General features: G+C 38.6%; 3 protein-coding genes and 1 pseudogene across 4 annotated transcripts; 2 read left to right on the top strand and 2 right to left on the bottom strand.

The window, feature by feature from the left end:
- The first annotated feature begins 8,584 nt into the window (after positions 1-8,584).
- On the top strand, positions 8,585-16,374 carry LOC133734467 (uncharacterized). 2 transcript variants are annotated; one of them, XR_009858315.1, is made up of 4 exons: positions 8,585-12,492; positions 13,313-13,414; positions 14,889-14,980; positions 15,846-16,374. XR_009858315.1 is itself a non-coding variant. In XM_062162116.1 (2 exons), the coding sequence occupies exon 1, from the start codon at positions 8,711-8,713 to the stop codon at positions 12,455-12,457; it is 3,747 nt and encodes a 1,248-aa protein (XP_062018100.1). In that variant the 5' UTR covers positions 8,585-8,710; the 3' UTR covers positions 12,458-12,492; positions 13,313-13,913. The 2 variants fall into 2 exon arrangements, 1 of the variants encoding a protein (XP_062018100.1); XM_062162116.1 differs by lacking the exons at positions 14,889-14,980; positions 15,846-16,374 and having other exon boundaries at positions 13,313-13,913.
- LOC133734468 (receptor-like serine/threonine-protein kinase At1g78530) lies at positions 15,998-16,876 on the bottom strand. The gene is made up of 2 exons (XM_062162117.1): positions 16,501-16,876; positions 15,998-16,380 (listed from the first exon to the last, which is right to left on the bottom strand). Exons 1-2 carry the CDS (start codon positions 16,601-16,603, stop codon positions 15,998-16,000), a joined length of 486 nt encoding a protein of 161 aa, XP_062018101.1. The 5' UTR covers positions 16,604-16,876.
- A 1,855-nt stretch (positions 16,877-18,731) lies between these two features.
- LOC133734465 (7-deoxyloganetin glucosyltransferase-like) lies at positions 18,732-20,425 on the bottom strand (annotated as a pseudogene).
- Positions 20,426-20,684: 259 nt separating this feature from the next.
- LOC133734466 (uncharacterized) lies at positions 20,685-24,044 on the top strand. Its single transcript, XM_062162115.1, has 5 exons — positions 20,685-21,209; positions 21,286-21,404; positions 22,101-22,200; positions 22,727-22,789; positions 23,135-24,044. Exons 3-5 carry the CDS (start codon positions 22,114-22,116, stop codon positions 23,444-23,446), a joined length of 462 nt encoding a protein of 153 aa, XP_062018099.1. The 5' UTR covers positions 20,685-21,209; positions 21,286-21,404; positions 22,101-22,113; the 3' UTR covers positions 23,447-24,044.
- Positions 24,045-25,522: the final 1,478 nt, after the last annotated feature.

The following is a 25,522-nucleotide window of genomic DNA, read 5'->3' as shown; positions in this document are numbered from 1 at the left end:
GGCTAAGAACAGTATTTTCACAGCCCTATCTGAACGAGAAAAATTGAGAATCAGTCACTGTGACACTGCCAAGCAAGCATGGGATCTTCTACAGATTACGTATGAAGGAAATAAGAAGGTACGTGCAAAAAAACTGCAAGCACTGATATTTGAATTCGAAACCATGACTATGGGAGATGATGAAACCGTGGATGATTTTCATGGTAGAATTCTTAAAATCTCCGGTCAGTGTCGTAGTCTGGGAGCACCTTTTGATGAAGATAAGATAGTTAAAAAGATACTCAGGGCCCTGCCAGAAAAATTTCATTCAAAAGTCACTAGCATAGAGGACTCTTTTGACATTGACGAGTATCCACTCGATGAGCTCATTGGAAATCTTAAAACCTATGAGATGAGGTTAAAACCTGAGAAGAAAAACAAGGGTGTAGCTTTCAAGGCAGTGAAAGGAACAGAAGAGGAAGATGAAACACAAGATCTTGCTCTACTGACAAAGGAATTCAAAAGATTTCTCAAAAGCAAGAACTCTTCTAGAAATTCAAATGCTCCTAGAAAGAATACTTATACTGGCAGTGGGAACAACAGTGACTACACCAACAAGAGTGGAAAAGGAAACTTCAAAGGAAATCACTCAGGAAAACCTAAGTGCTATGAATGTGGTGGCTACGGTCACATCTCTACTGAATGTCGAAATAGGAAACATGAAAATAGCAACAACAAGTCTCTACTTTCGACCTGGAGTGATGATGAGTCTCAAGAAATTGAAAACGTGGCTCTTGTATCATCACTTCTACCCGATTCAGATAGTGACGAGTTTTTCTCTGATGATGAAACAAATGTCTGCTGCAGACAACTCTACAAAGCTTCAAAGGCTACCTTGCTAAGAAACTTGAGTTTGGAAAAAGAAGTTGATTTTCTGAGAACCGAAAAAGAAAAAATGGAGCAATTATTGGAATCCTCACAATCTGCATGGAAACTGGAGAAAGGCAAACATGTAAGTGAAGCAGTAGATTTACAAGGTGACCAAGGAATAGTGACTTGGAAGACTGAAAGGAATGAGTATCTCAACAAGATAAAATTGCTGGAACTGGATGTTAAAGGACAACAAGCATTGAACTTGGAACTGTTGGCTAAAAACGAGGCATTGCAAGAGGAGTTAAAACTGACTCAAGAAAGGTTCACCAAGTTCGATGTCAGCTCTATTGCCATGTCCAAATTACTCGGATCAGGAAAAGCTCCTCATGACACTTGTGGGTTAGGATACACTGGAGAGAATTCCAAAGGTACAAAGTTCGTAAGAGCATCAAGACCACCTGTAGAAAAGAAAGAAGTCTCCACTGATGATTCTGTCAAAAATGTGAAGGAAGGTCAACCAAATCAAAACTTCCAGGTAAAATTTGACCAAGAGTCTCACACTGGTCAGAACAGGTACATAAACTCTAGAACTTTTATTCCTACTTGTCATCACTGTGGTAAGATAGGTCATATCAGACCTAGATGTACAAGAAGATTTTCATTTGTAAAACATTGATAAAACATCTTGTAGGAAAAGGGTATGCTAGAGGGTCTATTGATAAAACATTGTTTGTAAAACGAACCAAAAATGACATTATCATTGCCCAAGTGTATGTTGATGACATTGTTTTTGGTTCCACTTCCAGATATTTTGTCAAAGAGTTCCAATCTGTCATGGAAAGTGAGTTTGAAATGAGCATGTGTGGTGAACTAACTTTCTTTCTTGGACTGCAAGTAACGCAGATGGACACAGGTTCGTTTCTCTCTCAAACAAAATACGTTGAAAATCTGATCAAGAAATTTGGTCTTGAATCTAAGAAGACAGTGAGCAATCCCATGAGTACCACTACTAAGCTGAGCGAAGACCAGGATGGGAAATCAGTTGATCATACACTGTATCGTAGTATGATAGGCAGTCTGCTCTATCTCACTGCCAGCAGACCCGACATATCTTACAGTGTAGGAGTGTGCACTCGCTTTCAAGCTAACCCTAAAGAATCACACTTGGAAGCTATCAAGAGAATCATTCGCTATATATCCGGTACAGTTAACTGTGGAATTTTCTATACCTTCGATACTAACGTGGAAATTGCAGGATATTCTGACGCTGACTGGGGAGGAAACTTAAGGATAGAAAAAGTACTTCAGGGGGATGTTTCTTCATTGGCAACAATCTGGTTGCCTGGCATAGCAAGAAACAAAATTGCATCTCTCTATCTACTGCAGAAGCTGAGTATGTTGCAGCTGGGAGTTGTTGCACGCAAATGCTGTGGATGAAACAAATGCTTCATGATTATGGCATCCCTCAAGGTAAGTTGTCTATCTTTTGTGACAACACTAGTGCTATCAACATCACCAAGAATCCTGTTCAACACTCTCGAACAAAGCACATTGATCTTCGATATCATTTTATTAGGGATTTGGTTGAACAAAACATACTTGAGTTAAGCTTTGTGCCCATTGAAAATCAACTTGCTGATTTGTTTACTAAGCCTCTTGACACTGCTAGGTTTGAGATGTTGAGAAATGCACTAGGGATATGTTCTAAGCATTAAGGCACAGGAATGGCTGTCCACTGTTGATTGAGAAAATTGTGATCTTAGTATCCATTGATTACAGTCACTAGTGAAACTTGCATATTTTCTGCTATGTATCCTCTGTTGCCATGCCTTATTATGGACAAAAAATTGTGTGCTCATGTTTAGTATCTTATTCAGTAAATCGACATATGCACTTTCACTTATAACATATGTGGTGGCATGCTCCTTGTTTACTTTCAAAAGAGATTCGGTGAAATAGGCGAACTACTTAAATGATCAAATAACTCATTCCCTCTTCTCAAAGTAATCAGGTCCTAGTTGTGGTGAACTTTCTAGGATTTGTAAGAAACGAGAATGGATAACCATATCTGTAATACCCCGAAAAATCCAAATTAAATTCCATGGATTTTTAGAAATGATTTCACGATAGTAGGAGCGAGTACGAAGCTTGGAAAAGTTGTGGAATTAGTTCGAACGATTTTATTTTCGAAATCGAACGTTATTTAGGGGCTCGTGGAAATTGACTTTTGATACATACGGAATTTGGGAAAACTTCCTTCATGAAAGTTGTAGAGCTCATCGATACGATCTCGTGCATATGTGGAACGTAATATTCGGAGTTTGTATGAATAAGTTATGAATATTTGAAAATTGGGATTTTCCTATAAATAGGTGAAGAATCCGAATTATTTCGGAAGGACGAAAGTTTCTCAAAATTGCAAATTGGTCCCCCGGATTCTCCGTTCTCTCTCCTCTCCCACGCGGCCGAACCGCTTGACCCGACCCGGATCCATCTCTCTCCTCCGGCATCCTCCGGCCACGACCCGGCCTTCCCCGAGCTCGCCGTCGCACGCAAAGCCTCCCTCCGGTGTCGCCTTGCCCCGCCGCTGTCCCTATCCCCGGATCGAAGCCACCCAGCCTCCGATCGGTGACCCGACCGGCAAACCCATTTTCCGGCGTCCCCTCGGCCGATCCTTCCCATTTTCGTGATCTCCTCCTCCCCCTGATCATCCCCATGTAAGTCTTTCATCACGATTTTGAGTGTAGAACACTAGATCAAGGTTTGACTTTTTCGACGTCCCTGATTTAATCTGAAATCTGATCGGACGCACAGGATTAATCCAACTTCCAAGCTTGATCTAGGACGATCTAGGCCAAACCAGACTTAGCTCCAGGTATGGAAGTCGATCACCCTTTCATTTTGAACAAGTTTGTAGTTGGTCGCTTTGCCATCGGAGGTGGTTGACCCGGAGTTGACCGCCGCGTTGACCGCCCACTGACCACCGCTTGTGGCGGCGCGTCAGACCATATTTCGAGTTTTCATTATCTAGGCGATGATCTATGCATCCATACGAGCGTTTTGATATATAACATGGTCATGTTAGAAAAAGTTGATAAATAGTGGATTTACGTTTTTACGTTACTATTTACGGTTTTTACGTTTTATCTTCGGTTTACGATCTGCGAAGATCAGACCATTGGTTTTGCTTCAAATTTAGATATGTTGATCGTATGACTGTACCGATGACTTTGTGAGGTCACGGGCGAAGATCCGACCGTTGGATCTTCGTATAATTGTAAAACAGTAATTCGGAAGGCGATTCGTGAGAATCTGACCGTCGGATTTTCATATAAAATTATGGAGATATTAGTAAGGGCAATTCAGGAAGATTGGACCGTTGGATCTTCGTGATAATATTGGAGGATGATCCTAAGGGCGATCCGTGAGGATCCGACCGTTGGATCATCATATAATTTCGATCCGACCGTTGGATTATCGTTTAATTTCAATCCGACCGTTGGATCATCGTTTAAGTACGTTTATGTGTTGTTGGCTAAGTTAAGATCATTATTGGATTAGGTAATCGATGGATTGATTTGGTGGACGATTCGGATTGATATATTTGGCTTTTTAGAAGACGCAGCTGGATTAGAGGTGAGTAAACCTCACGTGGTTCATATTACGAACCGAATAAATTTAATTACTTTATTTTTATCGCAATTGTGTGAAAATATTTGTGGAATAAATATTTGTTTTAAATCATATGGACTTGATCAACTACGGTCCATAGGTAAGTAAAATGATTTTATTGTACAAATGAATTTCGCGGTTTTTATGCTTGAACTATAGTTGGTATTAGTGGTCATCCCTGAGCGGATGATTACGTATATATATATTTACGTGGAATATATATATTGGTTGATGTGTGATTGGTGTGATGAAATGATTGAGAATGGATTGGATATTATTCAAGCTATTAATCTCGCATTTTAATTGTTGAATAATGAAATGTTGATCATGTGGTGTGAAAGCTCTTTTATATGCCCAAATGTGATTATGTGGAAATTATTTTAAGAAATAAAGATTTATCTTGAAATAATATGTCTCTTTATGTGGGTGTACATATACATATATACGATCTATAAATCATAAAGATTGTATTTTGTGAATTTGATTATGTCTGAGAAGTACAGTTGTGAAGCCGGGTGATTCCTACAACCCCGTGCTTAAATGAATTACTGGTAAATGTGTTTTGGTGTTATGAGACGTTAAGCCTGGGCCCTAGTCCCTATAGATAGTGCACTATTATACTCTTAGGAAAGAGGTGTTCTCCTTGAGTATACATACTTTGGATTTGTCCTCTGTATGCTACGGCTTACCCGTGCTTTGGGTATAGTAGACATACCCTAGTACGTGGATTTATGATTTGTTACCAGTCAACCTGGCTTACCCGTATTTTGGGTATAGTAGACATACCCTAGTACGCGGATTTGTGATTTGTTACCAGTTAATCCGAAAATTCACTAAAAAGAGAAGTGTGCTTATATTATCCTGATCAAATATCTATCTGTGATATATTGCTAATATGTGAAGGTGTTAGTGAAAAGAGAATCAAGCATGCTTTGCTTTAATGTTATTTCACATATTAATGTTGCAATATTTGTTGGTTGTGATCAGTCAAATGTGGAGTTTTAAAAGAAAGCATCGAGAATATACTTATATGTTTCTGTGATTTTTGGAGTTACCTTGTGAGTGTGTTGATTGTTTACTTGAGTTATAGTGAATATAATTGAATAAATCAACAGTTCTTTCTTGTTTACTCATACGGGCTGTCAAAACCTTACCGGGTTTTGTGTTGTTGCAACTCCCGGTACACTATTCAAAATGTGTAGCGGGTAGTCTTACAGGTCAGGAGAATCAGGGCAGTGATCGTGCGGTTTAGAGTATTAGTATTAGATTTATAGCATTTGTTTTGTGAGGAGAATTGTGCTCTCTTGAGCTTTATAATTTGTTTTGGTGAGAGTGTATTGTAATAAGTAGCTTGAGGATTTGGTTTATGTAATTATCGAGAGGTGTAATGTACAGTTGATTTTGAGAAAAAAATTCTGAGATTATAAACAGGGTATTTGAGGTTCATGCTTCGAATATGAATTACTTAAATTCAGAATTCGGCGTGTGACAATATCCCATCTCTCTGAGTAATCAGGCCTTAGTTGTGGTGAACTTTCTAAGGTTTGCAAGAAAAGAGTCGGTGAGTGATTGTTGCACGTAAAATAAAATAATGCAGACAACTACTCGAGACTCTCTCCATGGAACATCCTTGTTATGTTTAGTACCCTAAGAACATCTGTTCTGGGAGTTGCTGAGAAGAGTCTTGTTACATGAGTTCTAATTGTCATCAAATAAAAAAGGTCCATGACTCAAATAAAATACGTGCTTAGGAACAATGTTTCCTACTCCTTCTACGGAGATATCATGAGTTTCGTTCACATGTTTAGTTCTCTTAATTCACTCCTTCTCTCTATTACTAAACTTGTGTCTACGCCCCACATACTGGTTATACTCACTCTTTTTCACAGATTTACTCCCTAAGGTCTGAATATGAGTACCAACTTCCTTTGTTGATAGAATACATCATGCTTCGTGCTCTGAACTATGTTCCTTTCACTACAGTAGATAGAGAGATGCAATTTTACGAATATTTTTGCAGATTTTACGAATATTTTTGTCTCTTCGGTTCCTTCCTTGATGGCCATCTGACTGCTTTTAATTTCCATAATGATTATGCCTAAGTTGAGGGGGAGACGTTCTTTGCATGCGTATATCTAGGAAAAATAACTTGTCATAACTTCTCTCTCCATTTGAGACGCTATCCCAATCGGTGTGTTCTTTGGTTTTCCCTAAACCTAACTCTTCATTATATATAGCCTCTCTTGTCTCCCTCGGATTTTACTCTTGGTTGTCTCCGTGTGTAGGTTCTTTCACAAACTGATTCTATCACCATGGTTCGCACCAAGACAACCACTCGCCTTGGTGAACACCGGCGACTTCCTCCTCCAGAGGACGGTCGTCAGGCTGCTGTGAGGGCCGGGATTCTCCATCCTGGCATGCACCGTGAACGAAGTCGTACTCCTCCTCCTCCTCCTCGTCGATCTCCATCCCCTGATCCCTCTCGCTACTCCTCTCTTCGAGATGCTATTCTCGTGGCTGATTGGCGAATCGCTTGTCTCACAACTGACATGGATGACATGCATTCTCTCCTTGTTCGCACCAACCATACTCTCCGGGAGGTCCTCAAGGAAATCCGCAACATGCAGCGTCACCCTCCCGGGTTTGACGCTCCCGGTCCATCCAATGCCATGCAGGAGCCTGTTGCACCAGAGGAGAGCTCAGATTCCATGGATGAAGAGGAATTTCTGGACACCGTCACCAAGCTTATTGAGGACTTCGACGTGCCTTCCCATTCAAAGGGGGAGAAGTAAAACTCTTTTAATTTTTCTGTTATTTATGCTTTCTGAAGTTTAACTTCTATCGAACAATATTTTTGTTGTTGTTGGGTTGTAAGTGCATAAGCACAGATATTTTTTGGATGCTTTTGGTTATTAAGTAATTTTATTTTAGCAACTTGGATCTGGAAAAGGATGGAAACTGATTCCTTAATCCAAGTAGCACCGCTTGTTAAGTGACTAGTGTTTATCTGTGTCAACTAACATGCAGGACAAAAAGATTGAAAAATCATGTGTTGAATGGGAATGCCCAAAGGGGGAGATTGTAAGTATTTTGGGCTTTTCACCATTCAATACATGATTTCCCTTTGCCACAAGGAAACCGGAGCGTCAAGGAAACAAAGAGAAAGATCACAGGATCGGATCTTGAAGAAAAGATTAGGCCAAATCGAGTCACTGATCTTGAGTTTAATATGTATTGATTCCATATCATTTTGATGCATGCTTTTTGATTGACATGCATATCAGTTAATTTGATTCAATAATCTTTTATGCATTAAAGAGGTTTTCAACATGCATATCAATTTGAGATCTTGGTTAGGAAAGTTTCGATTGTACATTCAAAAACAGTTTTAAACCTTTCCATATTTTTCTTATTTAATTATTAAGAAAAGATTTGATTGAGGGGGAGAGTTTCTCCCTTATAAAAGGTTTTCTAAACGAAAGTTAGGGTTGGGGGTTTTTGATTGCATAAGTACTTCCGTCCGCTGGCTACAAACAACAACTTCGTGGATCGTATGCGGGTTAGGGGACTCCCAATCTAGACGCTCAATCACTAAGTCACATGTTGAGGTCATGATAATTAAGAAATCAATAATCACCCACTAAGTCACTATTTAAATAGAAAAAAGTAAAATGCAACAGTATAAAATGAAAATTTACCGCTATCACTCTTGTAGTTTTTGTATTTTTTTTTCTCTATTACTGGATTGAAATTCAACAATTAGTCACATAAATGTTTCTAACGACTTTGAGAACACGAGTCTGACACTGAAATTAGAATTGTATAACAACTGTTTTTTTTTTTTCTTCTTTTTTCTTTTTTCTGAATTGTATAACAACTCAAGAGTATGAAATTCAACCAAGCAAGTTACCCAACCCAAACACAAGTGACAAAAATACTTCTGCTTCCAATTTTGGGATACATTGGGCTTCTAACTTTCTTCGCTTCTTAGGTCTTATTTTCGTGTAACTCCGTTTTCGCTACATAATTGCTTTTATTAATTCCCCAACAATGGAAACTTCGAAAACATAAGTACACAACTTCTGTGTGTTCAACTTCCCACCTAAAGATTCTCTCTTTACAGATTTTTAGGAAGTAGTGAACCCCCCAAAAGCTCCTGTCTTGTGTTTAATCTCGGCCTCCATTGATGGAGGAGAGTCCAATTCAAGAGCAAGAAGATGCGCTTCTGGTTTCACCAACTGGCGGAGGAGACCCATTTCACAAAAAAGCCTACTTTCTGAAACCCATTGTCCCTATTTCCTCCATTGATCGTGAACCTCCTTTCAAGCTCCCTCAGTGCCCTTTTCGTTTCGACCCAAAAAAGTGGCCTTTGGAGGTTGAATTCCACGGTTGGCGACAAGGTCAAGAAGATTGGAATTCTTGGGTTGATCGCTTGGCTCCTCTTCACCAATCTACATGGAAAAGAGCTGGTATTTATGATGCAATCTTTAATTCTAAGTACCAAATAAGAAGAAAGACTGATTTGGTTTTCGGGTTTGCGGAGAAATGGTGTTCTGAGACCAATACCTTCATCTTTCCTTGGGGTGAAGCAACCATTACATTGGAGGATGTCATGGTTTTGGGAGGCTTTTCGGTTTCCGGGGACTCTATTTTCAGTCCACTTGAAAGCATTGAACTAAAGGAAGTGGAAGAGAGGTTGATTAAGGTAAGGAAAGAAGTTAAGAGAGCGAAGGCAAGCAAATGGCTGCAGAAGTTTGTGAACAGTCAGAGTGAATTGGAGCATGAAGCATTTCTTGCCTTTTGGTTGTCAAGGTATGTTTTTTTCGATGGTGATAGTTTAATACAAAAGCGTGTTTTTCCCCTTGCAATTCATTTAGCTAGGGGGACTAGAATTGCACTTGCACAGCCTGTTCTTGCTGATATTTATAATGATTTGAGTTTGTTCAATAATACAATTGTGGCCTCAAATGAATTAAATACCGGTGATTGTGTCTTGAACGTGAAACTCAAGTCACCGTTTCAATTAGTTCAGGTTTGGGCTTGGGAAAGATTTTTGGAACTTAGGCCAATATTCAATGTCATCAAATATGGTGAGCCGAGATTGGCTCGATGGCATAAAGCAAATGGTCTGAGTATTGAAAATTTAAGAAGTGTTTTAGACTCAGCTGGAGATGCCTTCATGTGGCGCCCTTATGCCATGGCCATTGAGAACTGGAATTTTCCTAAATACTACTCGGAAAAGGAAATGTGGGTTGGTCCTGGTTTGGATGATGAGTTCCTGCAATTTTCCATGTTCTTGAGGGTGACGAAGTTAGTTGGATTCAATACTAGGAAACAATACTTTCCACATCGAGTAGCTATGCAATTTGGATATGATCAAGACATTCCATGTAAGATTGCTCAATCCAAAGTATCCAGGAAGCATTGCAGTGACAAACCTGAGATTGTAGGATTCTACATTCCATCCACACTTTCTGAGCCGAATGTTAGTGCAAGATACTTGAAGTGGTGGAATGAATCAGTGTCAGGTCTCAAAGACACAAGTGAGGCCGCTATGCCCCAAAAGAAGAAAGCAAAGAGGATGGAAGGATCACTAGTAAGGGCTAAACAATCCCCAGTACATCCTGAATATCCTCTTAAGAAAAATTTAGAACGTTCTAAAAAGAGGAAGAGAAAGGAGAGCTTATGCTTTAGGCAGAGTGCCCCAGACATCATGGTTGAAGAAAAAGAAGAGCTTATGGTTTCACCAACTGGTGGAGACCCATTTCCCAAAAAAGCCTACTATCTGAAACCAGTTGTGCCTTCCTCCACCGAAAAACCCCCTTTTAAGTTCCCTACTGAATCTTTCTCCCCCCTTCCTTCTGATTTTGAGCCAAGAAAATGGCCATTAGAGGTTGATATCCCTGGATGGAGAGTTAAGGGTCAAAAAGATGATTGGAATGCTTGGGTTGATCAATTGGCTCCAGTCCACCAATCTACGTGGAAGACAGCTGGCATATATGAAGCCATCTTCAATTCGACCTATGAAATAAGAAGAAAAAACGATTTGGTATATGGATTTGCAGAAAAGTGGTGTTCTGAGACTAATACATTCATTTTTCCTTGGGGTGAAGCAACAATCACATTGGAGGATGTTATGGTGATGGGCGGCTATTCCGTTCTTGGAGAGTCGATTTTCAGCCCTCTTGAAAGCAGAGAGCTCAAGGAAATAGAAGAGAAACTTAATCAAGAGCGAACAGAGATAAACAGGGGTGCGTCGCATAGACCTTCTACTAGCTTATGGTTGAAGAAATTCATGAACAGTGGGACTTTATTGGAGCACGAAGCATTCCTTGCATTTTGGTTATCAAGGTATGTATTTCCGGATGCTCGTAGTACAATACAAAAGCATGTATTCCCAATTGCAATTCGTTTAGCTAGGGGAACCCGAATTGCATTTGCACCTGCTGTTCTTGCTAGCATTTATAAGGACTTGAGTTTGTTGAAATGCGCAATTGTGGATACAAGTAAGTTAAGGACAGGTTGTGATGCTATAAAACTCAGCATCAAGTCACCATTTCAGTTTGTTCAACTTTGGGCGTGGGAAAGATTTGTAGAGCTGAGTCCAAATCCCAGAATGATCAATTTTGCGCAGCCAAGATTGGCTCGATGGGACAAAGTAAGTGGCGTGGAAGTTGAAAACTTGAGGAAGGTTTTAGAATCTGCCGGAGATGGTTTCAAGTGGCGTCCTTATGCCTTGACCATTGAAAACTGGCAGTTGCCTAAGTACTATCCTGTAGAGGAAATGCATGTATCAGATTGTTGGGGTTTGGATGATGAGTTGCATTCATTTTTCAGATGCTTGAGGGTTAGTGAGTTAGCTGGATTCAGTACCATTGAGCAGTACCTTCCGCATAGAGTAGCAATGCAATTTGGTTTCGATCAAGACATTCCATGCATTGTGGCTCGATCCAATCAAAGTTCTGATATAGCCTGGAATCATTACATCAAGGAAATTCAGAATGCAAGGTTGTATGTTCCATCCAGGCTTTCAAAGGCAGATATTAGCACAAGATACTTGAAGTGGTGGAAGGAATCAGTGTCGGGTCTCAAAAAGTCCACCATGCCAAAATTAGAAAAATCAAAATGCATGGGAGGATCCCTACCTAGGGCTAAACCTGCCCCTGTAGATCCTGGCTCTGCCCCAGAGAAAGCTGTAGAGGGTTCTAAGAAACGGAAGAAGAATAATGATTTCACTCTTCCTTCTGTTTCTGTTCCAAAGTACTCAGATGAAGGTGATGATTTCCTTGTTCCGCTGGGATTTCCTCCCAAATGTAGCGTAATGGAAGCTGGATGTTCAGTGGACGAAGATGGACTAACTTTATCAGAAATTTGGAAATATTGTAAGAAACAGAAAAATGTAAATACGAGAACATGTGGTCAGCGTAAGAAGTTAGCAGGTCAAGTTCAAAGTCTGGCATCTTCAATTGGAGCAAGTTCTGTTGATACTATGAAGTCAGAGAGGTTGGAAGCTAGAGGTCTGATAGACGAAGATGGACCAAGTAAATCAGAAACTTTTGAAAATTCTAAGAAACATAAAAATGGTGAAACTAGAACGTGTGATGACAGTGAGAAATTATCAGGTCAAGGTCAAGATCTGGCATCTTCAATTGCAGAAAGTTCTGTTGACACTATAAACTCAGAGAGATTGGTGACAGAGGACATGTTGAATGAAGTTTTGATTGGAAGATTCAAGGCCGAAAGAAACCTGAAAACTGTGATGAGGAGTAATGCAAGAAGTTCAGATAATGAGATGGCAAGCATCGTTGACAATGAATGTGCTAGCAGCAGCTCTCCAATTGAGAAACGGGTTTCAGTGCTTAAAGCTAGGGCCAGCAGGCTTGAGAGTATAGTTAGCATGTTGAAAGAAAATTATCCTTGGACCAAGTTCTAGGGTAAAGCAAACGAAACAAAGCATCCTCTGATTTGGTATATCTAAAAACTTGTTAATTTTGATTGCATGAGCTTCCTTGTATACTTTACTGTTCTGCTTTCCGTATCCTTATATTTGCAAAGTTTTTCACAGAAGAACCTTTCATCCATATGATTTCTTGTATTATATGCTACATGTGTGTTGTCTTTTTATTTTTCATTTTTATTAATCTTTGCTTTATGAATCTGGCTTCTTATGAATGAGTAGGTGGAAATACAAACTCTATTTCTTTCATATGTGTGTGTGTGTGTGTGTGTGTGTTATATGTTATTGCAAATGAATCATTTTAACAGGAATGAAATGGTTAATGTGATAAATTTGAGTTGCTGATAATGACATGTATATATTAGTCCTATTTTCAATAATAGTGGTAAAGGTTTATTTTTTTATTTTTTTTTCTTTTATTATAAGTAGTGCTATGATTATGCTCTAAGTTAGTACATTAACAAAAACTCACACTTGATATGAGTCTAAAATATATGATCCGTCTTATCAGAAAGCCATTTACACTGTAAATAGAAATAGTCTGGAAACTCATCCTTAATTTTTTATTTTTTTATGAGAATATGGAAACTCATCCTTACATGTTATAGCTAATGATGAAACTTTGCGAGTATTTAAAGACACCTGAATTCATAAACTTTGTAATTGTTGCAGTCCTTCTCATCATTACGATTCAACTGTCCATGCATGTAATAACTCAGTATTTAAAGTAGCATGTCATAATTATTTACAACCTGTCATTGTAGTTCTCGCATACATGTTGCACTCCTCTCATAATTAGCTTTCTAATGTTTAATTTTATGTGCTATGCAGGGAAATGGAAGGGAGAGTCAAACTCTGTCAAATCAGGAACTAGGTTATCTGTAGATATTTTATGGATTGAAGCAGAATGCAGTTGGAATATCTTGGTAAATGGTAAACCACTGCAAGTGGCATAGTGGTTCTTGCCTAGTTGGGTGTGCTCCCCAACCTAGGTTCGAACCCCGAAGCTGTCAAAGTGGCGAGGCACTGTGCTGCAATGCACAGTTGGAGCATTTCACATGCGCCGAAGGGGTTTATCTTGGGCCTAGGAAGCCTTTGGGTTCCCCTTGACAAAATCAAAAAAAAAATCTTGGTAAATGGTAACTACTTGTTGAGCACAGCCTTGAACTAACAAATGCAAACTAACAATGTGTTTGCTGACAAAAATGTTTTTTTCTTAAATGGTCTATTTTGTCCAGCAAACAATCACATGTAACATCTTTAACTCGATGCACACACATCTCTATGATGAAAACAGTATTCATGAGTCCATTGATCTTGTAAGTTCAGAACAAAGCTATCAACCTGCATAGTGTTCTGAGTCTCCAAGAACTATGGACTAATCAAAAAGGATATATGGATACATAATTTTGTACGTACAATCATTTCTTCAGTCCCTTGGTATCACTCCTGACCCAAAAGAAAACTTTAGTTATTGCTGCTTGTTGCAGTGCTAGTGTTGAAGAAAGGTTCAGTTCTTATTGTTACATAGTCAGACAACCGTAAGGCAAACCCTTGTAATGAAGGTCTGTTCTTTGATATTAGTGCTTGTTGCAGTGCCCCTTTTGCTCTTCCACATACATTTGGTTTTAATTTTGGCAAGCAAAAAACCTCCGACCCTGCATTTTTCCGTTGACTGATTGCTGGTGTCAATTGGAATCTAGCATTTAATAACATCACCATAATCAGATGGTGTTACATACCCATAAACTGTTTCCCATTACAATTCTTTTGGATGTTCCGAGACATAATATTTCAAAGTCATCTAAAGTTGCTGTTCTTGAGACTTGAAAGTTTTAGAAAAAGTTCCCTTTAGAAGTTCATTCTGTTACTTCTAGACTGCAAATGCCTTCTCTCCTTTCAGCTTAAATGAAGTGTTACCGTGGGTTGAAATTCATGATTTGGCCCTATGAACATTGTAACTATAACGATGGCTCGTCATTACAAAACATTTCCGACTTCATGCAAAGCTTGAGTTCTTAGCTAGTGTAGTAAAATAAATTAATAAAGGCATAGGAAGCTCTTATCACAGAACCCTGTATACTGTAAAATGAATAGTCTGAAGTTCCATTGAACAACAATGAAACCTAGTGACTATGTCTGAGGTCATGCTAGCTGTCTATACTTACATTCCTCTTGTGAGTACAAATTCAAATGGTTGGCGGACAAAATCAGATCAACTCTTCACCACTTATGTTATTCCTCAAGTCACAGTATTTGCTAGCATACATATTAATATACCTGGTATGGACTCGATCGTGCTTCCTTTTAGATTTAAATTCTGTTTTATTTCCTCCCATTCAACATGGTATCCACCTTCTCTTGAAAGTTTAACCGAGTTTTTATGCTGTGTTTTCCTTTGATGCAGGGAAGGGGAGCCAAGAGTAGAACTCTGCAAGTTTGAGGAACTTTTCTCTTTTGTAGATGTTCCATTGCTTAGAAGGCAGCCAGAATCTCTTGGTAACTAGTCCTTCAAATTCACTTGAACCTTGGTGGATCTTGTACTTGCATTCTCACTGTAAACTTGCAAAGAATGTGGTTTTGTTATCGACCTAAGAACTTGGCTTATTCTTTACTCTCTTTTTTTTGTCCATTGTCTCTAGTCTCCTATAAACAATCTCATTCGCTATGTGTAATCTTGCTGTACGTTCACTTCTGGCCATGAAAACATGACTCTTAAGTCGGTTGATATTGAATTATAGCACAAAGCTACTAGCTTGCAAAGTGTAATGGCATCTCAATCCATACATATATGGGACACTATGGGTTTGATAAATTTATCACATTCATTTATGAGGAAAGTGCATTTTTCTATCTTTTCAAATTATTGCTTGTCGCAGTCTTCAATATCAAAGGCAAATCAGAATATCTTTCTGGTACATGCACAAAGAACCATTTCCAGAACAACTCTTGGCTTTGATATATCTGCCTTTGTTCTAGTTTCCTTTTTTTTTTTTTGGCTGTTTGATGTCACTTTTAGTATAGACGTGAACTTGTGATTATGTTTTTTTGTGCTGTTTGATATTTCTTCCAGATTCTTTTCCCTGTAAATAAACACATAATTTTCAAGGCCAGGTTTACTAGAATCGCATGTCTTTTTCTCTAACCATTTTAAAACCATGATGCAGAAGCAGAACAAAACCTTACTATTTGATCAACTTTGGATTGAGGCTTTTAGTCTAATTGGATTGTTGTTGGAATCTTGACTCTTGAATGATATGAAGAGTCCAGAAATAGAAGATAGCAGAAGTTACTCTAAGTATTAATTTTTGGTTGATTTCAAGCAGCTAGCAGTCTCAAAGCAAAACAATGTTCAATGCTGCAGAACATGCATAAACAAAGTGGGAATTGCATGCCGGATGGAATTACCAAGTTATTGTTGAACACAACGTTACCAACTAATAACCTCAAGTCGCAGAGTCCAACATTTATACTATTACATCAACAAAGGACTGAATCAAAGAATATACCCATCAATCAAAGGGCAGCAATAAGACGATGGTTCAACAGGAGACCTCCTGCAGCATCCATCAAAAACTTGATCTTGATTTTGTTCAGGGTGGCTAGAGCCTCTTGCATACTTCCGGTGATTCTACACAACAAGCAAGAGCAAATCTCATAATGGTTGGTAAGTACTCTCTCTTGCTGACAAAAGCTCATCTTCTTCAATCCCAAGTAACTTCCATCAACAACTTCAACTATTACATCTGCAAATAGTGAATTTGCCACCCGTTTCTTTAAACTCACTTCCCCGTCAAACATCTCATCTGTTGGCTTCCTTTTTGTGAATGTTTCCAGAAGCACAATACCAAAACTGTACACATCCCCTCTTGTAGTAACCATTCCTTCCATTCCATACTCTGCACAAGAAAAATTGCACACAAAAAAATAATAAAAAAAAATAAATAAATAAGACTTCCATTATTAAGGATCACATGCATAATAGAAAATTGAAAGATAAAATAGGAATAGTACGTCACCTGGAGCCATATATCCAATTGTCGCAAGGGTCATGGTTTGAGTCATAGAATCTCTTCCGCCTAAGAGTTTTGCAATGCCAAAATCAGAAACATTTGCAACCATATCATCATCTAGTAGTATGTTGCTTGGCTTCAAATTAAATCATAATGTACATCAGGTGATTCATAACCCTGATGAAGGTGATTCATATCCATCATTATATTCAACCTCTACAAATTGTTCAAAGAAAAGTCCGCATGGTGCAACCACTTTTCGAGGCTCCCTAGCCCATTAGGAATGTAATTCAATACGATGGCTTTGAAATCAATTTGACTGCAGCAACTGATGACTTTGATAAGATTTCGGCGACGCAGATTTGCTAGCATTTCACACTGAATAGTGAATATCAAACTGTGGAATGCCCCTTCTAATTCTACACTGAAAATCTTTATGGCAACATCTATGCCATCTGAAAGTTTTCTTATATACACTGAGCCAAAACCCCAAGTTCCAAGTAAGTAAAAACAAAATTACAACTGGTCTTCTGCATTATATTTACAACTAGTCCTATTTCAACTGCTGACATGATAAATTTGCAAGCAGTATTAGCCCTTTTCTTTTGTTGGAAGGGGAGTATTAGTCCTATATTCAATAAATAGTGGTAAAGGTTTTAATTTTTTAATTTTTTTTTTAATAATACGTAGTGCTTTTATGTGATACAAATTTGATCTCCATCAAGTAGGGTTCATGTGTTATAATTTTCCGGGTAGTTTATGTTGGGAGCATAAATAATTAGGTTTCACCTGAATATAGATATTATATGCCGGGCAGTTATATGTGAGTTTTCTGTTTTGTGAATTATTCAATCATATAAAACATACAGAAGAAAAGTTTAAATTCATGAATCCATTAGTGTTGGATTATCCACATTACTATATCTTATAAAGTTGATGGTTTCGATAAAGATTTGGGGCTCAACTTTTTGATAATCTGTGGTCAGTACGAATCTTTCTTTATCAATTTCAATGATCAACTTGAGACCTACACTAAGCTTACAATCAATGCCACTGTGTCTCTTAAGCACATGGGTCCTCCAGATAATTAGATATGTGGTCTGCAGTTTTGCTTCTGAGTTTATACTCAAGTCATTGCATTCCACTGGCTTGGTTGACAGCACCAGTTTGAGATTTGATCCCTAGGAGGAATAAGCTTATTCTGTTAATGGAATCTTGGATGAATGAATTGTTTTCATGTATGAGTGCATAGAGTAGTGTGAGAAGCTTCTTTCAGAGTGGTTGTAATGTTGGTGGTTGCATTATCTGTGGAGTGCAAATAAGCATTTGTGAAGCTACTGTGCTTACACGATTTCCCTTTCTTGTGGCTAATGAATTCAATCTTAGGGACCAGATAAAAGGACATTCTTCAATTTTTTGACCAACCAATCCTACCTCTGGGACCTGGGGCAACTCCATTATTGAAAGAATGTAGCTTTGTAGGCTCGTACAATTGAAATAATCATTAATATCTGACATGATGCGCAACCAAATCTTAAAGTTTGGTACGATCTCTGAGTTTATAACTTTATATCATTACTATTTTAACTTAGGGAAAATCTCACAAACAGTACCTGACTTATCGGCCACTAATAACTTTCGTACCTCAAGTTCAAAAAATATCAGATTGGTACCTGAACTTCTTACCCCGACCAAATATTAGTATCTAGGAACAATAAAATCGTTAACGGGGTTAATTTTTGAAGGGCAAATCTGTCATTTCACTATTCATCATCTCCAAAACTCTCCCCTCTCTCTGCAATACTAGATTTCTTCTTCTTCTTCTTCATACCTCATCACCACTATCAACCAACCTTTCACTTCTTCAATAGCCACCGTCCCATCCACCACCAACTCCTCTCACCTCTCACCTCTCCTTTGGTCGATTTGGGTTTGTGTGTGTGAGGTATGAAGAAGATAATGAAAGATCTGGGTTTGCAGAGAGAGAGGGAAGAGTTTTGGAGATGATGAACAGTGAAATAACAGATTTACCCTTCAAAAATTAACTCCGTTAACGATTTTACTGTTCCCAGATACTGATATTGGGTTGGGGTCAGAAGTTCAGGTACCAATCTGATATTTTTTGAACTTGAGGTACGAAAGTTATTAGTGGCTTGAAGTTCAGGTACTGTTTGTGAGTTTTTCCCTTTAACTTAAGGTTAAACAAAACCATGAACGATATATAACAAAACAAATGATATAATTGAAATCAAGCTACAAAAGCTGTTATTGAGATATAAGAACAGGCCAATTACACCTTTTCAGTTGATTAAACAAACAAAACAACATGCAGCAGAACTAAGTGCCTTTTTTTAATAGGACTTGATTCACTAAATCCTTCAAGTTTTTTGATGAAGAACCATGTGGAGCAGTGGCTTCTTCTGCTAGTTTCTTCCACTCCAAGACTTTGTTTTTCATCTTCTTGCCCTTGTCTCCCTCCATTAACTCCTTGACAATCTTCTCCACATTGTCTCTCTTGACTTTGTTATTGATCTCCATGCCAATTCCCCATTCATTGCAAGTGTAGTAACTGTTTGTATGCTGGTCTGCAAAGAATGGCCAACACACCATCGGCACTCCAGCTGTAACACTCTCGATGCTTGAATTCCAACCACTGTGTGTTAGAAACCCTCCAACTGATGGATGGTTTAGGACTTGTTCTTGGGGGCACCAACTTGCTATTAAACCTCTGTCTTTGGTTTCAGCTTCAAACTCTGGTGGCAAGATTGCCGACTTTCCAATGACCAAGTCAGGCCTAATGACCCAGAAGAAGGGAAGCTTGGTATTTGCAAGTCCCCAACCAAACTCAAGCAGCTGTTCGGGTGTCAAAACCGCAATGCTGCCAAAATTAACATAGACAACAGAGTTTGGTGCCTTGGAGTTTAGCCATTGGAGACAGTCTGTTTCTTCTTTCCAAAGATTGTATCCCATAAGCTTTAAAGGGTCTTCTGGTATTTGATTGAGAAGCAATTGGAGAGGACCAATTGCATAAATGGGTGGAGAAATAGATGAGGAGAGGGCTTCCAAAACGTCTTTTTCCAAAGCATCAAATGTGTGAAGAACAACGGCTGAAGCTTTATTTGCTTTTTCAGCTGCTTCCATGACTGTGTTGAACAAGATGTCATTTGGATCTGTAGTTCGACAAAAGGATGGGAGATCCCTTAAATGCATATCTTTCTTTCCTGGAATCCATTCTATAACGTTGTCCAGAAACCCATTTGTCAAACAGGTCTCATCTACAGCACCCAAAAATTTTGTTACATGTTTACAATCAAACTACTAGCTAGTTTATAACCAAAAAATTTAAACAAATGCGCTTCAATAGTTGTTTTAGTACCTTTGAGTGGTACGAGTCCTTTCTCAAGCAAAGTTCGGAATTTCCTGAATCCCAAGAAGCTGCAAGCAGAAATAGTGTAGAACAATACAATAGGGATTCCAAGTTCTTCTGAAGCCGTGGTGGTAAAGCAGGACTAAAAACCATCCGAAACAATGCAGGTCACGGGACTACTAGTACTGTTGAGTTTTATCAGGAGGTCACGAAATGGAGCCAAAAGATGATTTCTGATGGATTCACAAACCAAAGTGACCTCTTGGGTGGCATCTTCACCTGATTCTGGAATGCCATCCGGGATAGCTTTAAAGCGAAAATCAGGTAAGCCATTGAGGGAGTTGGGTCCTTGAGATTTAAGAAATCTCCTGTGGTTGAACTCTGTGTTGACAAAGGTTATGTGAAAGCCTCTGTGATGGAGGGCTTTGGCTAATTTAAGAATAGCCTTGATGTGGCTTTGAGCCGGACCTGGTATACAAACAGCATGAGGCTTGGTACGATTACTGAAAGCCATATTATATTGTTGTGTTTGCTAAGACTAGGCGGATATATCTTTGCCTTCAACAGATGCTGGTTACTTGCAAGGGTGATAGTGACTTTGCTGCGCTGGACTGATTATTTTTCATGTGGAGGATTATAAATAAGACCCAACTGGATCTTCAGTGAAAATTCTTCCATGCTCCGAGCTTGCCATGCTTGGGCACGTCAGCTTATTATGGACGGTTGGATATCAAGTCTGAAATCTAACGGTTGAAAATGTTGACCGGGTGACCTGTTATTCCATACTCTCTCTTTCAACACTAGCCACCATCAGCATCAACCACTACAAGAAAAGTAGTCTACCACAACATCACAATAACAACATGCTCTAAATGTTCGTTGTTACTTACAGTATTCGACAACGAGCAAATAATGTGCGTTGTAGTAAATCATTTAATACCACACGCGTCATTTGCACGTTGTTAATTTGGTTATCAACAATCTACTTTGCGTGTTGTTATCTGCAAGTTGTCAATTAAGTTATCAACAAGCAGGTGTGCACGTTGTTGAAAATTTTTCAGAATGACAATATGTGGCGAACGCTGTCAAAACTTTGAGATAAAAAAAAAAAAAAATTGGTGAGGGGAGCTGTCCGTTTTATTCTAAATTTTAGGAGAAATTTGAAATTTGGTTGACCTACCTTTTACAAAGCCACTAAACGCCCTAGTCGAAGCCAAAACTCATTTCCCGCCACCAAAAGCTCTCGCCTCAGTCGACGGTGACCTTCATAATGTTCGACGGGCTCGGAGCCACCTAGTCGTTTCAGACTTCAAGCAGTCCTTCCCTCCCGCCATCAACTCGTCTCCAGGTACCAATCGCTCTTCATTCTCAGTTTTCAATTTCAAATTCTCTCAAAAGCTCAGATCTCTCTCTCTCACTCGCAGCGTCTCTCAGCTCAGCTCAGCTTCTCTGTCTTTGGTTCCCTTCTGAAGCTCAAGCTCAAGCTCTTTCTCAAGATCAGCTCCCTTCGATTCCTGCAATGCTTCTCCGATTCTGATTACAGGTACTTTTTTTTGACTTATTGTTCGTTCATGGTAGTGTTTGGTTCGAAAATTTTCGGAAATTCCACATAGCCATATACTCAATTGAATGGGAAATTGAGTATATGGCTTTGTGGAATTGAATGGGCAATTGAGTATATGGCTTTGTGGAATTGAATGGGCTTCTCTTATTGTATCTGCAATTGATTAAGAAAGTTTAGTTAGCTGCAATCTATGACTAGTTTTCTGCATTTTGAGAAAATAGGTAGAGTAGAATAGCACGGAATTTTGACATTTATAGTTCTGCAAATTGTTTAGTTTCGAAAATATATGAGGCAAATTGGAATAGGCTAAGTTTAGTGTGAGAATTTGCCTTTAGCTTCTCCTTTCGATTCAATTCATTGTTTAGTGAGGACTGCAATTTCTGCTTGTAGGGTCAAGAGGGGGAAGAACACGGTGGCTTTAACAAAGTAGCATTTTAATCTTTCATTGATTCTTAAAAGCCAGAAGAATTAAACATGAAGTTGAAACTGGACATGAATTTAGCTAACCGAAACCATAACTTGGACCTAGGCTGCAATTGCATTACCTGCACCACTTTGCTATAATGACTAAATCTGTTTTGGTTTCTCACCCGGCTCATGCTTCTTGGTATATCTTAATATCTTAAGATTAGTTACTCTTGATTTGTCATTCCTTCCTTTGATCTTCATCCGCAGGTGTGGTCCTTGAATGATTATAGCTCCAAAATATATAGAATTGTCACAGAAATATCACGATATTATATTCTTGAAGCTTGATCGTGACCAAGAAAATAAGGTTTGTCATCTGTCATGTTGAAATTTTCTTTGACATCATTATTTTTGTCAGGTGCCAGTGCTCTTATCTTATGTTTATTTTGATTATTGTAGTTTACTATTAAAATATGACTTATATTGTTTAGGGGATCAAGTTATTGATCTGATAGTAGTTGGTACGTGGTATACAAAATTATGTATTAAACATGAGTGGGCGGAATAGTCTGGTATTCGATATGCCTTCATACCATCTTCAAGTTTTTTTTTTTCCTTTTTTTTTTTATGGGATATCATCTTCAAGTTGGAAATGTGAAACTACTGTGTTTTTGAGTTAAAATAAAAAAAAACGAGTTCTGGTATGCGATGAGTTGTTCAGTTGCAAGACTTACTGCATATGACTATAGGTATTACTTTACTTGTGGACCTGTGGTCATGTTGTGAACTACGAATTAAGATAGATCTGATATGCAGTTTCTGGTTCAGCTTGTGCTTAACAAATCCATTGGGAATGAAGAAGCATAATCTAATGTGTCTTGAACTAAATTCAGGGACCTTCTCAACAGAACATAAACTTAGAGAAAATGATAAATGCACATGCAACTACTTCTCAGGTATGTAATCTCTGCTATAATTGGTAAGATTTATGAATTTTAGGTGAAACAAAATTCACCTATTGTCATGCTATAACAAGAGAGGAATTTCTGCTTTGAGGTTCCTGGACAACAATCATTAGTCATTACAGTCTAATTATCATTTTAGAGTAGGGCTATGCTTTGAAGAATAAAATAGAATTGCTCTTGGTAAGCAACTAGGTACTGTACGGTACATGTTCAGTTTTAAGTTTTATCCTCTTAATCTACTGATACAATAGCTATTACTTCCAGAAACTGTGTGAGCAATATTACAGTTAGATGTTTAAACCAATATTTCTCTCTCTTAATTTCTTATATTTTTAGTCACAACAATCAAGTAGACCAATCAATGCTCCAAGCAATGATCTTGAAAATAGAAGATGTGCACTTTTGAATTGGAACAATTATGAAGAAGATGAAGTGGTGGCTGAAGGGAAGATCTCTTCAACAAATCCAAGTACAAAAGTTCATTGTGTGCCTCTTGGACGAGATTGTTGGAAGGTTTGGGTTGACGTGGTGTTTGATGAGTATCAGACTATGGAAGTGTATAGAGCAACCATGGATGCCAAACAACTTGGTGAAGCTGTAGGAAGTACTCTTGCATGGCCCAAAAGCTCCATTAAAATGCTCCCTTAGTAGTTGAAGTAGCAGGTACATTTTGCTTTACTAGAGAATTTATGTAGGTGAGGGAGTACCATGCATGTTTTGTCAATGCTGATGAACAAAGAATCCAGTACTTTGTCATGCTTGTTTTGTAAAGAACATATGTATAAGAGAATGTGGCACTCCTAATGAAATGTAAATTTTTCATACATGGTTAGTGTGTACTAATATTGGCATGTGAATGAGTTTAAGTAATGGTGAATGTTTAGAGGTACAGGAAAGCATAACCCAGCAAATTGGGTGCAATAGTATGTACTGAAATTTTATAACAACGTATCCATTAATATGACAACGTACCGTGTATGCTGTCTAAAATTTATGACAACGTGCAGAGAATGTTGTTAAAACTTACAACATGCGCTTGAAACGTTATCGAAAATTTATGACAACGTGCATAGCTCATTGTTGAATAATTACAACAACATGCTTCGCCTCTTTTCGACAACGTTCAAAGCTCGATGTTAAGGACTCGGGGACTTTTAATGACTTTGGCATCTACAACATGCGGCAAACGTTGTCAAAAGTTATTGACAACGTGAATTGCATGTTGTTAAATATGTTTTTTCTTGTAGTGAACACCAGTAGTTGTTACTCTGCGTGATTATCATCCACAGATTCATTCACTCCCCAGATTCATAACTAACAAAAACCCAGGGTCCCCAATTTAATTAGATCAAGATCGAGAACAAGAACTTTCATTCCGGTTCATGGCCCAAATCTACCAAGTATTAGAAATCCAAATCAAAATTTGATCTTTCACTATAAATCAAACCCATGCGATGCAGCTGGGAACTTAAAAAGAATCCTTGACCTCGATCGATCTCATTCTAGTTTAATATACCGCAAACCCAGGGCCAAACCTGACCCAATCCCCGACCACCATCCTCCACCTCACTTTCAGCTATGACCACACTTGCTTTGAAGGGGGTCGTCGCAACTCGCAACCACAGCCAAATGAAGCGGCAACTCTTCTACCATCCATCACCGGCAAACATGCATCAAATCTCACCATCACCTGTTTCTGGCAACAGCCAAAGTTGGAAACGAACCGACAGAACTTAGAATAGCTACCATGAGCAGTAAAATTAAAAACCCAACACACACACACACACACCAACTCGTCCAAAAACTACAATAAAATTGAAAACCAATTTCACCAAGACGTAGAGTTCGTTGAGAAAGCTAAATTTCATACCTCATGCACTGCGAAAAGTGACCCTACTTGCCGGAAACTTGGAGAAACCGTCGGCGACTCGGTGCCACCGAAACTTCGGATTTCGATTGTCCTCCCTCACCCAAAGATTGGAAAAATCGAGACTAGAGGCATAACGCGGCGAAGAGATAAATCTAACGGCACCGGTGCGCCGCTGTGAAGCGGCCTGAAGGCGGAGCTCCAAAATCGAGTCGTCTTCACGGGTATTCGCGTTGAGGAGACGGGTCGAAGGCTGGATCGTCCGATGACTCTGATCTGACTTGGGCTATTTATAGGCCCCAAATGATAATTAATGGATGGTCCTGATTAAGAGGTGCTGAGATCAAAGGTCCAGATCGCACCATCTAAAATTTTCTTTTTGTTAAACTAATTTAACTAGCTTCAGATTTTTGAAAATTGTAGAAAATATCTCTGGTGTGCCAAAAAACCTCCGAAAATTTCCACAAACTCATCGTGTAGTATACTTTATTATAGTGTCTCAAGCCTTGTATCTGTGGTCGTTATGTCATCATTCAACCAACAGGTTATATATGTTATTTCGGTTGACTAAGTGGATCGAAGTCAAAACTATGATGAAATTGGCTAAATTTGTTACAACATACATATAATATTCCAATACTATTATCCAATGGTCAGTTCCCCCATTTTCATTTTCCTCGATAAAGTTGTTCTTTGAGAAATTTGATATATAAATTTATGTTTATAAAGGTAAATACAATTGACCAAGCAAATCGAAATGAAAACGAATGTGAAATTGGCTGAATTTTTAAAAACAACCATAAAAAAAATTCAATATTCCCATCAAACAATCTGTTTCTTCAAATTCATTTTCCACC

This window comes from Rosa rugosa, chromosome 2 (genome assembly GCF_958449725.1).
Source record: "Rosa rugosa chromosome 2, drRosRugo1.1, whole genome shotgun sequence".
Classification (NCBI taxonomy): Eukaryota; Viridiplantae; Streptophyta; class Magnoliopsida; order Rosales; family Rosaceae; genus Rosa; species Rosa rugosa.
Note: the sequence above shows the minus strand (reverse complement) of the source record. Positions and strands in the feature narration are given on the sequence as shown.

Excerpts from the sequence above, each read along its gene's own strand:
- LOC133734467 (XM_062162116.1), top strand. The coding sequence starts at position 8,711 with ATGGAGGAGAGTCCAATTCAAGAGCAAGAAGATGCGCTTCTGGTTTCA.
- LOC133734468 (XM_062162117.1), bottom strand. The coding sequence starts at position 16,603 with ATGGTTGCAAATGTTTCTGATTTTGGCATTGCAAAACTCTTAGGCGGA. Across the intron at positions 16,381-16,500 it reads AATTGGATATATGGCTCCAG|AGTATGGAATGGAAGGAATG; the intron begins GTGACGTACTAT and ends TTTCTTGTGCAG.
- LOC133734466 (XM_062162115.1), top strand. The coding sequence starts at position 22,114 with ATGATTATAGCTCCAAAATATATAGAATTGTCACAGAAATATCACGAT. Across the intron at positions 22,201-22,726 it reads ATCGTGACCAAGAAAATAAG|GGACCTTCTCAACAGAACAT; the intron begins GTTTGTCATCTG and ends AACTAAATTCAG. Across the intron at positions 22,790-23,134 it reads CACATGCAACTACTTCTCAG|TCACAACAATCAAGTAGACC; the intron begins GTATGTAATCTC and ends TTATATTTTTAG.